Source organism: Anser cygnoides, chromosome 3 (genome assembly GCF_040182565.1).
Source record: "Anser cygnoides isolate HZ-2024a breed goose chromosome 3, Taihu_goose_T2T_genome, whole genome shotgun sequence".
Classification (NCBI taxonomy): domain Eukaryota; kingdom Metazoa; phylum Chordata; class Aves; order Anseriformes; family Anatidae; genus Anser; species Anser cygnoides.
The window spans coordinates 107,824,932-107,841,050 of record NC_089875.1 but is presented as its reverse complement, the minus strand read 5'-3'; the positions used below and the strand labels follow the sequence as shown (position 1 = coordinate 107,841,050).

At 36.3% G+C, this 16,119-nt stretch overlaps 1 protein-coding gene across 5 annotated transcripts in view; it reads right to left on the bottom strand.

Moving 5' to 3' along the window:
• Positions 1–16,119, bottom strand: part of GREB1 (growth regulating estrogen receptor binding 1) — a 96,505-nt gene that overhangs the window by 31,586 nt on the left and 48,800 nt on the right. For all 5 annotated transcript variants that reach the window (XM_013172640.3, XM_013172634.3, XM_066994940.1 and 2 more), the window contains 12 exons: positions 12,071–12,253; positions 11,627–11,770; positions 10,198–10,323; positions 8,089–8,211; positions 7,071–7,208; positions 6,694–6,879; positions 5,903–6,253; positions 5,110–5,238; positions 3,465–3,590; positions 2,811–3,008; positions 2,548–2,728; positions 578–770 (listed from right to left, as the gene is read on the bottom strand). In XM_013172640.3, the coding sequence (XP_013028094.2) occupies positions 578–770; positions 2,548–2,728; positions 2,811–3,008; positions 3,465–3,590; positions 5,110–5,238; positions 5,903–6,253; positions 6,694–6,879; positions 7,071–7,208; positions 8,089–8,211; positions 10,198–10,323; positions 11,627–11,770; positions 12,071–12,253 (2,078 nt within the window). The remainder of the gene's footprint in view (positions 1–577; positions 771–2,547; positions 2,729–2,810; positions 3,009–3,464; positions 3,591–5,109; positions 5,239–5,902; positions 6,254–6,693; positions 6,880–7,070; positions 7,209–8,088; positions 8,212–10,197; positions 10,324–11,626; positions 11,771–12,070; positions 12,254–16,119) is intronic.

Here is a 16,119-nt window from a genome sequence, read left to right as displayed (position 1 = left end):
TTGATTAATCATTGCTATCTGATATATTTGCAGTCACATTCTCTAACAAGCATACATACACTCAGATGCATACTAAAACAAAGAGAGAAAGAAACAACTAATTTTTTTGAAAGGAAAGAAGTTTGACTCCATTTTTCCCTGTTTCTTTTTCTCTCTACTCTCTCCCCATATATACATAAGTACAGACAGAAGAGCTATGCAGGTAAAATATGCACACGTATCAAGAAAATTCATGTATCTACTTTTCAGATGTTGATGATTTTCAGGTGGTTTCCATTTATGTAGCTCAAAGACTTTTAGCAAAGCTACTACAGTTTATAGGAGATATAAAAGGAATTAAAAAAAAATAAAATAAAAGGCAAGAAATGACAGAATAAGCAAGGGTTAAAAAAAAAAGAACAAACAAACAAACAAAAAATTGTCACAAACTAAACAGACAAACAAACAAACAAAAAGATGCCATGCAAACATCATTCTTGTCCACAAAAAATCATGGGGCCTCCAAAGTTTTACCAAGTATATAAATGTAAAATAGCTTATGAAAAGCTTGAAAAGCACCTCAAAGCATCCATCTTACATTGCTGTATGAAGAAGGCCAGTGGATCTCATTGTAAGGGCTGATATGAGTATGCTGAGTCTGGAGCGCATAGGGGAAGGAAGTCACATGGAGTGTCACAATATTTGGCGCCTCTTTCACCTCCCTGCAGTTCAACAGTCTATCAACAAGTCCTGTAGACAGTTCTGTTTGAGGATAAAGGCTATGCATAGCACTGCAAAAAAGAAATCCAAAACTCTCCAAAGTGATTGGCACAAGGGAACATTTGGGTCCATGGGATAGCTTTAACCGGGATGTGAAATTGAAGTTAAACATATACAAGGAACTTCGGACTCTATTCTTTACCCTGCTTTTGTTGTATAGAAGGATGGCAAAAGAAATGCAAAATATTTCAGTGCAGCTGAAAATTTCTATAGGACTCGTTAACTCCCTAGCTAGCAAATTACCAGTTTCTTACAACCACCAGAATATGAAAGAGAAAGGATGAAAGGAAGCTGACGTTATGGCAGTTACAAATAATCACATAGTCCTCTACTAAATTTGGCCAGATTGTTAGAACTGCCCCTGAGACGATATAATTCTTGCCTACAAAATCAAGATAGAAAATGACAGGCTGTAAGTCAGTACAACAGAAAGACAGAGGGAAGCTACCTGTGACACATCTATTACAAAAAGGAAGAGTAGTTATTGTTAAGGCAAATGCCGGTATCATAGAACACCTACAGTCAATTCATTGCTCCAGAGTAAGACTTCAGTCCAAATTCATGATATTTAATTTTTGGCATTTACTTGCAGTGACCATGTTACAAACCTAGTCAGTGTAAGCTCCTGTTATCAACACATAGAGATAAGTAATTCCAGGAATTTGTTGTTTCCACCCAAGACCTATGCCAGCTTTCAGAAATGCCTGTGTCTCTGTTGTGTCTACGTGGGCAATCCCAGGCAGTTAAACTCCTCTTTTAGGCACCTTACTTAACTGACTTCAGTTAGGGGGCATGAATCCTGCTGTACAGAATAATTGTTTCAATATTTGCCACTTACATGTCTTTTCTAGATAAAAGGAAAAAAATGTCAGAGCTTAGTAGCAATACAGGTACATCCCTATCACTCAGTTATATGAGTTATATGCCTTAAGGGCCATCATGTAAGTTCCTAAGATATAGAAGAGTTGAACAGGAAACCCTCACACATGCAAAAATACAGGTTTGATGAAAACACTGGTTGTTAACCCGTATGAAAGCCGAGACCTTGTCATTTCATTCACAAGCAAAATTCAGGAACACTATGGTTTTGGTTTCAGAAACACTATGATGTTAGCAAAGTTGGAACATGCTGGTGTTTCTGGAATTCAATACATTTTCCAACTTCCCCAGTGCCTCAGGAGATACAAAGCAAAAGCAGCCCATCTTCTCAACAGGCAGACTGCTAAGAAGGCAAAGAAACAGGGCTCTGTGAGGGAAGCGATGAGCTATGCAGGTGAACCGACAGGGAGCTTGGTGAACATTGGACAGAAATCTCCCTGCTCCCTTGAGACATGTACCTGAAAACATCTACACACAGAAACACTCAATTCCTACAAAGTTAAAAAAAAAATAAGCAGTAGTGTTGGCTCACTAGTTGTCTAGTCACTGTGGAGGGTGTCTGCATGTTCTACAGTCCAGAGGACACTGACAGAGGATAATGAATTTTGTGTACTTTCACAGGAAGCTTTGCTTTGAACAAATGACAACCAGCCAGAAAAAAAGATAGCTGTGGCTGAAAGAAGATAAGAATGGTGAGTAAGGAAAGCTGAAATGTTCCACTGAGACATAATATAATAAGCAGAACGAAAATAAGTCGTGAAGAACCTATAAAAAAAACACATTTATTCAACGCATGGAGAGAGTTAGCAGAAAGATGCAAAGAGAGATGAAGGAAGACATAAATCATAAATCTGATCTTGAGAGCTAATGCAAACAATAACAATTTTTCTGAAGTTACAGTTTTCTTACCTCATTAGATCCCAGTGTGCGTGATCATGGATTAAGACAAACAGTGTGTGTGGATTCTGCATAGAGTTTTGTAAAAAGACTTTGAACTTAATCTGGGCGTCTGCATCTAGTTTCATAACATACTGTTCTACCCTCTGCTTTGTAAGGTGCTCCTTTTCTAATCCAAGTTCTAATAAAATACCTAAAGAAATGGAACAAACATCAGTATTTCCAGATACAAATGTTTTTAATGGTTTTACTGTAATTCCAAATAAAATAAGCACCTGAGTGCCAGAGATGAAACAAAGTCTGCTGATAGGTCACTTCAGAGGGTGGAACACAAATCAAGAAATCAATTTTCTCGAAGGAACCCAAATCAAGATTTTGAGTGCTGGAGTCAGCAATTGAGCAAATATGAGACAACAGTTTCTGAGCCACTGCTAGCTGGAATGGACGAATCTGATGCTGTTCAATCTCATAACCTGGAAAGTGACAAAATTCCGTTTAGATATACACGCAAAGTCTAACCTAATGCAAAATCTTAGAGCCTGGCAAAGAATAACTGAGCTATACTTTAAGGTTCTTTGCTTATAAGTCAAAGTTCCAATTTTTGAAAATCTATATGGAACATGAAAAGAAATCTTTCTGCACTGGGGCATTTTGGTCCTGTAAATCCCTTAAATATTGAAGAGCTGAAACTGAACTTGTGCAACAGCATTCTGCTGCCACAGAAGTAAGACTTAGAGCTTCAGGGAGTACAGTACCTGATGGAATGAAGCAGAAGTGTAAATCTGCATATCCCAAGACATAAGTTCCTGATCACCTCAGGACAGAATTTTTCAAGAGCCTAGGACTCTGCCCAGAAGTATCTAACTGCACACCTAAAGACCTATTTTCAAGTACCTGACTCTGTTACCTGTTTAGAAGGTACTCCTTACTTGTACACACAGCTGCTCCAGTTCCATTCATTGCTGTTGATTTATTCACTGAAGCAGACAGCGATGAAGAGATGTGCCCTTGGTTTTCCTGATAAAATTTCTCCAGCAAAAGATCAATGTCACCCTCTATCAAAATGAAAGTATAGTGGTATAAACATCCAGGTTAATAACAGCTGCATTTCATACCGACTTTTTTTTGTAGGTCTTAAGAGCTTTATATATGCTAGGTAGTTGTCCTGCCCTTAGCTTACTGGCTACTTTGTACAGGAATCCTCATCATTTTCTATTGTATTAATACTAATAAAATGTATATCAGGCCAGGGAATGACAGATCAGCTATGCAGACCTCTGCCTAGGACATTTATAGAAGATATCAGAAAAATAGCTCCAAGACCCTGATCTAAATCAGCAACAACAAAGACTTGAAAGTGACTTAGTTTATGTTCTGATCATTGAGCTCCAGTGTTTGCTAATAAGGATTACAAGGTTTTGAAAATCTCATGCAGAGCATAAATATTATTACATCTTTAACATTTTTGAGAGAGAGAAAAAGGTATAATAATTATTCCCTGTAAAGCTGTAAGAGAAATGAGAGTTTTGTAGCTACATACAATGCTGAAGCAAGCAAGGTATGTCTTACTGAACTAAGCACATCTGCAAATACATCCTATTCTATCCAGCAGGGACCCAGCTTACAGATGATAGATGTGCAGAAAATACAATGTGCCTGTTCAGAGGACTTAGTATTTTCTCAGCAGTTGAAAAGATGTTTGAACATGTCTGCTGCAGGGCTTAGAATGGCAGGGTCTGCCCTGTGAAGTGCAATCCCATGGATGTAGATGGCAACTCCTTTTAGGACATTCATTTACTTGTTCTGCCCAAACAGTAGCAAAAGTGATTCTGAGAACCATACCTTGAAGATATTGGGAACAGAGAAACTGACACTACATGGTGGTTCTAGGAAAACAGGTTTCTCTTAAGTGACTAGTCAAAATACCACAACGTCTCCATAAGTGTTCTTGCCTCCTAAGTACAGATTTATTGGTGTGATATGAGTGGCAAAGGGGATGGTGACATGCCTTTTACACAGACAAGCATGCTGCATTTGCTGTAGTTGTGTGATGTAGTTACACCTTCCATGTGGCTGAATCTATTCCCAGATAATCCTGCTTGCAGTAATCTTCAGTATGCTCAGTTAAAAAATGATCCAGTAACCCTGGCTCTCTGAAATTTTCTTTTCTTTCCCATGCATTACAATCAAGCTCACAGTATGATAAGTTCAAAGGACAAATTTTTCCTTCAGTGACATAATTCTTTCTATCATGGTCTAAATGAATTATGCGCTTTTGGCAAAAGAATCTATATCCGTTCACATGGATATAGACTTGCATATTGTATGAATGGATGTGCATACCTAAGTGTAATGTGTTCAGCTACCCACTGGCATATTTTCATGAAACTAAGGGATTTTAGAAACTGACACTTTTAGGAGGAACTTCAATTCAAATGTACTTTCACAACTTTTTCCTGTATTTTTTGTTTATTTCTAATAGTGTCTTGCTAGTGGAAAAGTAGTACAGCTATTTTCACTTACTTAAAAGATTCAGGGACTTGGAAACACGGCTGTTTGTAGCATATTATGTACCTGGGCAGAGGGTGCTAAAGAAGGACCCCAGAGTTTCCACTTTCCCTGTGACCAGCTGATAGTTAACTTCTTTTTGGTAGTCTGAAGGAGTAAGCATGCCCTCAGACAGGACTCTTGCCTGATACTTTCCTAAAAGAAAAAAAAAAAAAAGTCATTCTGAAAGCACTTCAAACTAAAGTAAAAATGTTCTAAGTCATAATAAAAATAGATCCCAGCTAAATGAATCCTTCCCCCATAAAAGTGACAGAGATCCATCTTTTTTCTCTCCTACACTTGTATGCACCATCCATCTGTAAGATAGATTCACATTTTATAATTCTATATGTTTCTTTTCCATTTTAGGAGATACTTGTTGACACAGGATACAAAAAGAGCATGCAAATAGTTAAAGATATTAATGAATCTTTGTATGGCTATTCAAATAACTTATCAGCATAGCTCTCAACAGGTTGTTGAAGGCAATAAGGTTGAAAGACCATATTTTAGAAGCTAAGAAAATGTTCGGTCCTCCACTCACATAATATCCCAGTCACACATAGCAGGAGAGCTTGACACAGTGTGTGTGCTGGTAACTTGCCATGATTTGTAGTAGTGTTGTCTTGGATGCCTTGATAAGAACACATAATTCATGCAGAATGCAATCACTGGGGAAGAGACACAACTTTGCTATATGAGCTTGGGTTCATCAAAACCCATTACTTGTTGGTGAATGCTCTGGTTTGCTGGTTTACTGAACCTTCTCATCACACTGAAAGGTTCAGTTTTGCCTGGAGATACACCCTTGGGATCTCACCTGTTATCACAATGCAGGAATCAATGCCTCGATTTCTACTAGCACATATGATCACCACGTAGTTTGTCTTTATTAATTTTCCTTCAATGAGCAATTTAAACATTTCTGAAAGCCCTTCAGCCAGAGAGTAGCTGCACTCGATGATGTGGACGCTGTCATTGCAGGAGCTAGCTGCCAGGCCTGCCAGCCAGGGAAGCTGGGCCGAAGTCACTGGTGCGATCTGGCTAGGCACTTGAGGAAAGGTCTGTGGAATTGCCTGTTGGTACTGCCGGATTTCAGATAGGTGTGATTCCCGCCATGAACGCATGAATATTTGTTCCAAATCTTCAATCAGAGGGACCTGGTCTGAGGCTAAAAAAAAATTTAAGAGGAAAGTGTTCGTATTACAAAATAAATGAACAAAGCTGTTGAGTTAAAAACATTTGTTTTTCAAAATAAGTATTTTTTTAGAGATGGTCATGTTTCAGATTTATGCAAGCATGCCTACTGACATTGGAAGATGCAAACCTTATCTTTCATTTTGAAGTGTTGTTGTGAGGCTCAAGTAAAACTGCCATAATTGGAGCCTGGCTATTAGAAATACTTAAGAGGTTGAGTACTGCCTGAGTCAGCGTAATACTACTTCTAAACCATGGACTGTGTGCAAAAACAATGAATTACAGCTGTTTTACTTTTTATTTTTAATTGCTGAAGTCCCAAATTATAGGAAAAGATGAAATTTTTATGGTTATATTTCAATCTGTCTGGTCTTCAAGAACAACAAATTATTTAGCTTTAGAAAATAATCTTACCTAGCTGAACAAGGTAGTAGACAGTCAGTAAGAGCTGCATTTCCTCTGAAATAGGCTGTATTGTGGATGCACCATATTGTTCATATGCTCTGGATAAAGACTGTGAATTTCTGTAACAGGTGTATAGCAAAGGACTCACTATCACATCATTAATGTTCCCACAAAGATATGGGAAGTTTCCATGACCTGTGAAATGAACAATATTTGTACATATCACATTAATTTCATAATTTTCTGTATGTGAATTAAACAGTTTTTAATAGTAGATATTTAACAAGTGAGAGGTTAAGCAGTATTTGGCAGTAGGATTTATCTTTGCATCTCTTATAAAAAAATACATAAGGTCCTGTTGAGTGTTTGGGTTGTTTTTTTTTTACCTTTAAAAATAACTGGCTTTGCTTTACAGATTTTCAGCAAGTTGTCAGGAACTGAGACCGGTTCTCCTGAGCCCACCATCGGAGATGAGGCTGGCCCCACCAAAGCAGAATGTGGTAAAGATGATAGGCTTCCTCCATCTACGATTTTACACATAATATTACTGGTGTCAAGTCTAATAATGATTTCCTCAAAGAAACGTTATTCAGCATCTTCTTAAATCCACATTTGGTATCAGTGTTACATAATTTTGTGGTTATATCACACATTTCATGAAGTGTTACTACAACCAAGCTACAAGCTCATTTTCTTGGAGGATGAATTATATTGTGGCTTTAAATGTTGCACATGCATCCAAAGATTTAAAAAAATATATATTGATAAACTTTTTCAGCTAACAAATGCATGAATATAGAGACATACGTGAAGTCAATAAAAACGAATGATTCATGGCCTTGTATGATACATCTAGTTTTACAGATTCTAAATAGGATTTCTTGCTACTCAGAAAAAAAAAAAAAAAAAAAAAAGATTCAGCATTTGTTCAATACTAACTTATTTATGGTAATTTTAATTTAAACAAGAACACATTGAAAGGACACATTCTGGGGAAAGCTGGTTTGTTTCACTCCATGTCATTCTAGTTTGTATCTAGGCTATAAACTCCAAGTGCCAAGAAGACTGTGACAGATAAGTGAAACAATGGATGATATATTGACCTAACTTATGACACTAACTTTAATTTCCCAAAGGTGTTTAGGCGTCTAAAGATAGATACAGGCATGTGTTGCAGTTTGTTAATAATGACTCAATGATTGGATCCTAATGAGACTTAAGCCCAGACACCTCAAAGAGAAATAAATGGAAATGAAGCACATAAATAATTCTGGCAATGTAGGTATTAAACTCATTTCAAAACTGTACTGAGAATTTGCATGTATCTTTAAAATATTGCTTCTTTTCCCCCATTATTTTCTGAATAATGAAATGAACATCATCATTACCTTGGGTATAGCTTACCATTTTTAATTCTATTTGGAACTTGTGGGTTGAGCTGCAAGTTCCAGGTTTCAGTAGATGATGGGGATTCTGGTGACCAACCTTTATGACGTTTTTTTGGAGGCCCTGAATTTGTTAAAGTGCCTGAATAACAATAATATATCAGAAAAATATTAGAAGAGAATGTATTCATTTGTGTTCATGATAATTCAATATGTGTCGATAGACTGTATTAAGTACTGTGGTAAATAGGGTCAACTCCATGAGCATAATCATTTCTTATGGCTTGTGTTTTCCTTTTCTATCTTCTGCTTAAAGACCTGGAAAATGTTTGGTGCAGAGATCTCTTAATCATCTTGGAGACTTAATCTATTTTATGTCAACGTTTACTCCGTACTAAGAGCAATGTACTAACAAGTAATGAGGTGTACGATGAGCGTTTAGTTGTATTAATACTTTGAAGTCAACACTATGGGCGTTTTGCTCCTTTTACTTCTAAATACATGGTACTGCATTTCATGTAACATAATGCTAAATAACATTTTCAATGGTTTTATCGTGGTATTAACAAAGATTAGAGTTCTTTATAACAATTTTTCTGTTGTCAGGATTTTTATACTTCCTGGTGGTTACAGTTTTTGATTTTGACATTCTATACTAACTCCAAGTAAATGACTTCTGCACTTTCCTCCTATCCACCTTTAGCTCCAACACATCTGTCTGTAAAACCATAACCAACTTTCCCACAGTTTTCCTGGGAGCCCATGACCATTACAATCTTGAAACTTTTTTCATTACTTTCTTCAGTCTTCTTGGGCACTCCTCCAAACTCCTAAAATGATGAGTTTCCACTAATATCAAGTATTTCTAATTATTGAGAGTTGATACTCCTTCAGGAATTGCTCAGCATCTTGAAGGACTGAGTTGTTTCTACTTATACACGTTAATATGTAAAACCCAAAACTACTTCACACTTGCAGGTCAATATCTGCTTGCCAAATGGTTAGTCCCATATGAAATTCAAAATGGAGTAAGAACATATTATATATCCATATATATATATATATATATCCATATATATACTTTTATATAATGCTGTTGTTGGTTTTTTTTGTTTTTTGCTTTTGCAAAGGATATTAAAATCAAAAGTAAACCAGAAATCTTCAGATTTAGAATAAGTTCGATCATTTGCAGAACAGCCTTATGTACACGTTAAGAATCACTTTGTCCTTTAAACTACTACCATGTGAGGGCAGTATTTAGCCATTTGTTCTAATCATTCTGTCATTTAGTTTCCTGGCATAAGGTTGTGATAAAAGTGTAACTTCAAGACATTTAGTGTAATACAAAGTACTTTTGAAAATGCCTTACTCCTTCCTGCAGGATTATCTAATATGTTGACATGTGAAGGTAACCCGTCTGAAATTAATTGGCAAGATCAGTTTACTGAGAACATGTTGCTGCATGCAAGAAAGAGATCAAGAACCTGAATGGGCAGAGAAAGAATTTGGCTGAGATACTAGCAGGGCAACTTGGGAAGATTTATTCTAAAACAGAGATATAACACGTTTCTAGGCATAGTAAAGACTAAAAAGAACTTTCTTGCTCAAACAAGTCAGTGACATAATACACAGTTTGTGACAGAAAACAGTTAACACAAATCATGATAATAATGGTTCAATGAGGAAAATTTCTTTAATTTGGAGCTACTTGTCAAAGTGGCAAGTACATCCCAAGGTGAACTGCAACACAGAAATTATCTATGTGTGGTTACTTATCAATCTTTCTTAATTCCCTGCACAAAACCTGTAAGGTGAGATTGATGTAAACAAATACATTCTTTAAGAACATAGAATAAGAGTCCAGTCCGTACTTCTCTAAAATGATATCAATTGTAAGTTGCAATGACAAACTCCCAATTAATAACCTCAGCTGTAGAAAAGCTATGGCTAAAATCATATCAACAATTTTTTCTGAAAATTAACATACAAAAAAAAGGAGTGTTATGGTCACAAAAGACTTGGAAGGGAAGAGTAATTTCTATTCATGGAGAAAATTGTAATGATGATATCTATTATACACATAGAATATAGAGTTAAGGGTTATTAAACAACAGATCCATATAAATACCTAATACTGATGGTCTTGTCAAAGCGGACAGGTTATTTTTCACCAACTGTTGTTTAGGAGATTCCTTGCCATTATACACTGTGGAGCTGAAAGCTGCTGTTGAAGGAATATGATCTATGCCTGCAGCTGGCAATAAAATAAATGTTATATACAATAAATGTTTCTAGGTCAAGATCCCCAGTTAATATAATTAAATGATCATTGACTTTAACAGAGCCATCAGGATCTGCTCAGTGAATGCAATGCTGAATAACATAAAGCCACTTGTGATCTCATACCAGATTATTGCTGTCTGATTCCTACGTGCCTGGGTAAAATCCCAGTCTGCAATTAAATACATAATTTCAGATCCTTTAGATTCTTTGCAGGTTCACCCTAGCTCTTATACGAAGTTTACTTAAGAACTAGCAAAGAGAGTAAAAGAGTCCAGGCTTTGTTGTTTAAAATTTACTAAAAATGTCCTCAACTTCAACTCAGATTGACATCCTGCTTCCAAACATCATTTTAAGTGTGCTGCATTAAAAAAGAGATGTTTTTGCAAGCCAAATATGCTTGTAATTAATGTATCTTTTTAAATATGTAACCTCTGGCAAACAAATGCCAATACTGCTATTATAAAGAGATTAATGATTTGTTCTGGAGGGGTACCAGCATTCCAGATCACAACTATTTAACTGGCTTCTGTCCCTCAGACAGAATATAACCACCAACAGCTGTGCCTCAGTTCTCATATGTGAATCTCTGTAACAGTCACAAGAGACTATTCATTATGAAGAAGCTCGGAGAGATCACTTTAACCTCTACCATCCATCACCTTTTATTTATGTAAGGCTAATGGAAAAGTAAATGTTTCAGAAAGCATTGTTAATACAAGGAAGTTACAGATATTAATCATTACTTTATCTTTTAATATTAAAGCTGCTTTTCTTCACAGAATAAAAGGCTCAGAAGCTTTTAAGCTAATGTCCATACAATCTCAGCAATAAAGGGAATTCTGATTATAGCATAAAATAGACTGGAACAAGAAAACACCTATTGCAAGAAATACCTATTCTTCGCCACTTTAAAAAATAATAATAATAATAAAAGGCTCTTAAAAATGTGGTTTGCCTTAGTTATGAACAAGCTTCAGAACACCTGGCTAGTTTATTATTTGCTAAACTTTTATACATAAACGTAAGGGAAAAAAATGGACAGAAAGAAGCCTTGACAGCATGATTCTGGTTTGTTTTTTTTTTATTTGAATGATACCTCTGTACATATTCAATTTGCTTTATTTTATGTGGTAGTGTGCTTATTTCTTTCTCTCTCTGTTCATACAAATGAAGACAGATATGCACAGACACAATAGTAAAACTACATAACCCAGTAAAATAATAAAAAATTGTAAAACTACAGTAACCCAGAGTGTTTTCTTTCTAAGCAGTACCTGTTTGTTGAGTCCCAGCTGGAGTATTTGGATTTGCTGCTGGGAGAGGCTCACTTGAGATGCTTCCAGAGAGGCCCGAACTTTCTGGCAGTTGGAACAATGTGCTCGAACAGGTGCTGGAAGAAGACTGTCGGCCTCTGAACTCTTAAGAAAAAAGGAACTTGTTATCCACTGACAACAGCAATAGTTGCTTTTCTCTGCATATCTGATTTGATAATTTCACACATGAATTACTTAAAGGCTACAGCACTTAGACGGGAGGAACTGATGGCATCAAACATGCCATCCTTGTATTAGGGTACTCATTTGCTTTTTACAGCTGCACTTTAAGGAGCCTTTCTTTCAACTGATACATCTTAGGTTTTACACAGACGCCAGTCCCTGTGATATCCAAGCTTGGATGATGAAAACCAGAGCTCGAGTAAGACAGCTTCATTATCTTACCTGCTCCTTTCCAGCAGATTACAGATCCTTTGGTCAGAGCTCCCTGTGCATTCCTGACCAGATAATACTTTAAGTGTTTCTGTTTCTTGGGCTGAGTGGTCAGTTTAAGATTAATATGATTTGAGAATTCTGTAAAGTAGCAGAAACCTTTCTTGCCACAGCCAACACAATTGCCAGAGAAGCCTGATAAAATAAACAATACATATAATCCAATGAGACAGGTTTGTCGCTATTAATAACATCAAAACATGACTATTCTCTGGAGAAAAAGAGTATTTTTTTAATAGATTGAGCTTTTTATTAATATTATCCTCCAGAAAAAAATCCATACTAAGTTCTCTGTGTTGCATTTCTGCAAGCGAATTGAAAAAACATAGCTCCATAAAGAAAAAAAAAAAGAGAGTAAAAAAAATTAAAATAAACCATATTTCCATTTTCTCCCACTTGAAAAGAAAATAACAATATCTCTTATTACCTACCTATGAAGCATTGCATTTCACTTATTTTTTTAACTTTCATTGAAATTAAGCCTGCAATTAAGTCTCAAGAAATCAAGTATATTTAATCTATTATATTTAATTAGATACAAGTATAATTAAGAACCAAGTTCCTACTACAGATGCTTGTTTAGAGAGGAAAAATACTAATGCTTTCTTGGGCTATTGATTTAAAGTAGCTGTCTCAAATTATGCGGCTGGACTGTGTTAGCACTTCACAACAGTTTAAGCTATCTGTGATTACGGAAAAAAAATATGTCTGTAACTTTACAGAACATGACAGAGACACAGTCCTTGCACGTAAAGGAGCTTATTGTACTCAGGCTTAATGGGGCACTTCCAGGGATACTGCCATTTCCTCTCATTCTGAGGTACAAAGTTTGAGCCTCAAAGAGGAGTTCATGATGGTGATGGCATTATCACCATAAATAAGGAACATTCCTTGAACAGATGATTAGGACCATCTCCCTTTTCTTCTTACGGAACTTTAGTTTTCCATTTTCTAAAGTATTGCCATAAGAAATATAGTACTGCATAAGACCAATGAAACTATCTGAAAATATTTACAACTTCCAAAGAAATCTTATAGTGTGCAATTAGAAGGTAATGTTTCCCATGAACATTTCTCTCTATTCTCTACATGTGCCTTGAAGCATGAAGGTTTCGTTTATTTTAATCACATCTAACGGACATCTTGATGTGTTATCAAAGGAATTTGAAATTGAAAGGGTGAGTTCAGTGAATCGAAAGATGGAAAAAATAAAATAAAGGAAATGAATTTAACACAATGGATGGAAAATAGCATTGGAAATAAACAATGTAACTGCAGTACAGGCTAAATAATATGGTAGATAAAATTAAGAGCCATTTATGAGAACGATAATTTCCACCACATTTGAGGCAAATTATGTTTTCAAATTAATGGTCAGTATTTCTTTTTCTTCTTAAGAAAAGCGAACTAAAATGCAAGCATAGTGCTTTGTAAACACCTGTTGCTTGATCTATAACCTGAGTACTTTCATTAGTTTTCAAAGGGCTCAGAAGAATTAATTAAAAATCTAAGTTAATGTGGCAATTGATCTGGTGTCTATGGGAACAAGTGGATAATAACTACTGAGAGCTGTCTATTATATCCCTGATGCTAGTAGGTAGGATCATAAAATCAGGACAAGTCATGACTCTGCAGAATCCTCTGTGTTGTATCAGTCAACACAAAAGCATCTGTCTAACATCACAGAACCTTCATTTGCTGCAATAAAAGCAACAACAAAAGGAAACAAAACTAGAATGGATGTGGTAAAAGCTGTAGAGTTTGTATGTATTTTATGCACGTTAAGAAACTACTGAAAATGCTTCTACTGGCAAATGAAAGCTTCCTGTACATCTTTGAGGAATATTGAGCATGACCAGCAACATTGCAATTTTGGTTAGGTTGCCACTTACAAGCCCTTATTTGTTTCCAAATAGAAGCATGAGGGGACCATTTCCAAAAGTAAAATGGAAATGCTTGCACCCTTTTTAGGTTTCACTGTTTTGCTGAGAGTGTCCAGCAACTTGCCAAAGCTACAGGTGGAAATATGTGCAGAACAGAAAGTTTGGCAGTGGATATAAAGTCTTTTCATGTGGACTTTAGATCAGCCAGTACTGATAACTCTTGTAAACTATCATCAGCCTAAGACATATCTAACAGACAATAACTTCTACCTGAAGCAACCTCTTGTGTCCTTATTCATCTATCTTAAACTCTGTCTACTGGGCAGAGTCTACTGCACCAGGTCTACTGGAAAATTAGTTTTCACCAAGTATAGCATAGAGGTGAGGCCTAGAAAGAATTCAACAGACCTGAAGTCTTGTTTTGAAAAATTATTGGAGAACATTTTAGAAGGTTGTTTTTTTGTTTGTTTGTTTTCCATTTAAGCCAAACTAACATCTTTCTCATCAAATCTCCCCATCTTCTCTGAGCTGAACTAAATCCTTTCTGGTAAGCTCCTGCCAACACTGTTTTTCATCCCATTCATTCTGACTGACACTTTTTTTGATGACAGTCATTGCCTTACTAACACAGCTCAGCCCTGGCTTCAGATACCACATATCATGACTTTATAATTTCAATGCAATACAATGATGTCCAGTCATTACTCTTTCCAGGGCTAACTTTCAGACTGAAGAAACATCTACTGCCGACCTTGCTTACAGCACTTACGTAGCAGATTGAGTGACACTGAAAACAGTGTTTGTCATGAGAGACTCCCCCATTCTGTGTGTGCCCTGTTCAGATGCCATAACCAGAGGTAGCAGCTGATGGAGAGGACAGCTTGTTTCATAAACAGGCTGCATTAAATATTCTTCCATATATTATAGAAAGGACAAAGGTCAGGCGAGTCAGGGCAGCCATAAGGTGACTCAATATATCTATGTCATGAGATTGATTTCACAAGAGAATTAGAAATCAATGCCTGGAATTTAGGGGCTAAGCCTTCCACCTTTAGGTCACCAGTTCAAATTCAGCTCAGTTCAGTAGTGACTTAAGGCCGTTACCCTCTGAAGATTGTTTAATCAGAAGGTATTTGCTTGTGTCTGATATTTTATCACATGTATTTGCTTGAATGTGCCCACATCACAGTGATCAATTACTCATAATTTAAAAACCACTTCCCCAGGAGGGACCCCATGATCAGTAGAGGGACCTTGGACTAGAAGGGTATGAAGACTGCCCTACCTCATCATTGGGCAATGGCTCCTTTGGATTAACAGTGAGCTTGTGCTAAGGGTAAACAGGGGAATTCAAGGTGGAAGGATATCCATCTAATATTTCATAATCTAATCTTTCACATGTTGGTCCAACTGAAAATTTTCTTCCTGTTTCTCTTCTAAATGACTAATGGGGTTTTAATTAATGTTAATATTTATGTAATGTTAATATTTTTGTGAAAAGTTGGCAACTTGCTTAACACAAAAAAATTGTTTTTTCAACTGTTCAACAAAAATATTTCTTCTCTTCAATTCTATGCGCAAGCAAAAAGCACAAAAACATTGACAATGCTCCACATTTTTCCCTCCCGTTCAGTACCTCTAAATTTGAAGACTGAAGTACTGCGTTTTAAAAATAAATGAAATGAATACGGTCAAGCTAGAAAGCTCCACGGTACAGAAACTCACTACTATTACAAAAGCTGAATAGAACATTGTATATTTTAATAGAAGTGCCGTATTTCATACTGCAATGTTTTCATCTTACACACAGCTTAAAATGCAAGCAAACTAATCTTTTCCTCTGTCATTCTGACCTCAGGGACCCACTCTAAAAAAAAAGGATTTCTTATTCCCTGCTAGGAAAGTGGGCAGCTGTTTGGTCTTTTCGGAAGGAAAATGGTGGGTGAATAGCTGCTTTGTTCATCATGAGAGACTCTCCTTATGAGTGAGAACTGGAAGGGGGTGGGGGGTAACAAAAGAGAGAAACCTTTGGGAGTGGTACATATTTGCTGCATTGGCTTCTTTTATTAGAAAACAATAAATATTGCACTATCACAGAAGTTCTTCCTCCATCTACGC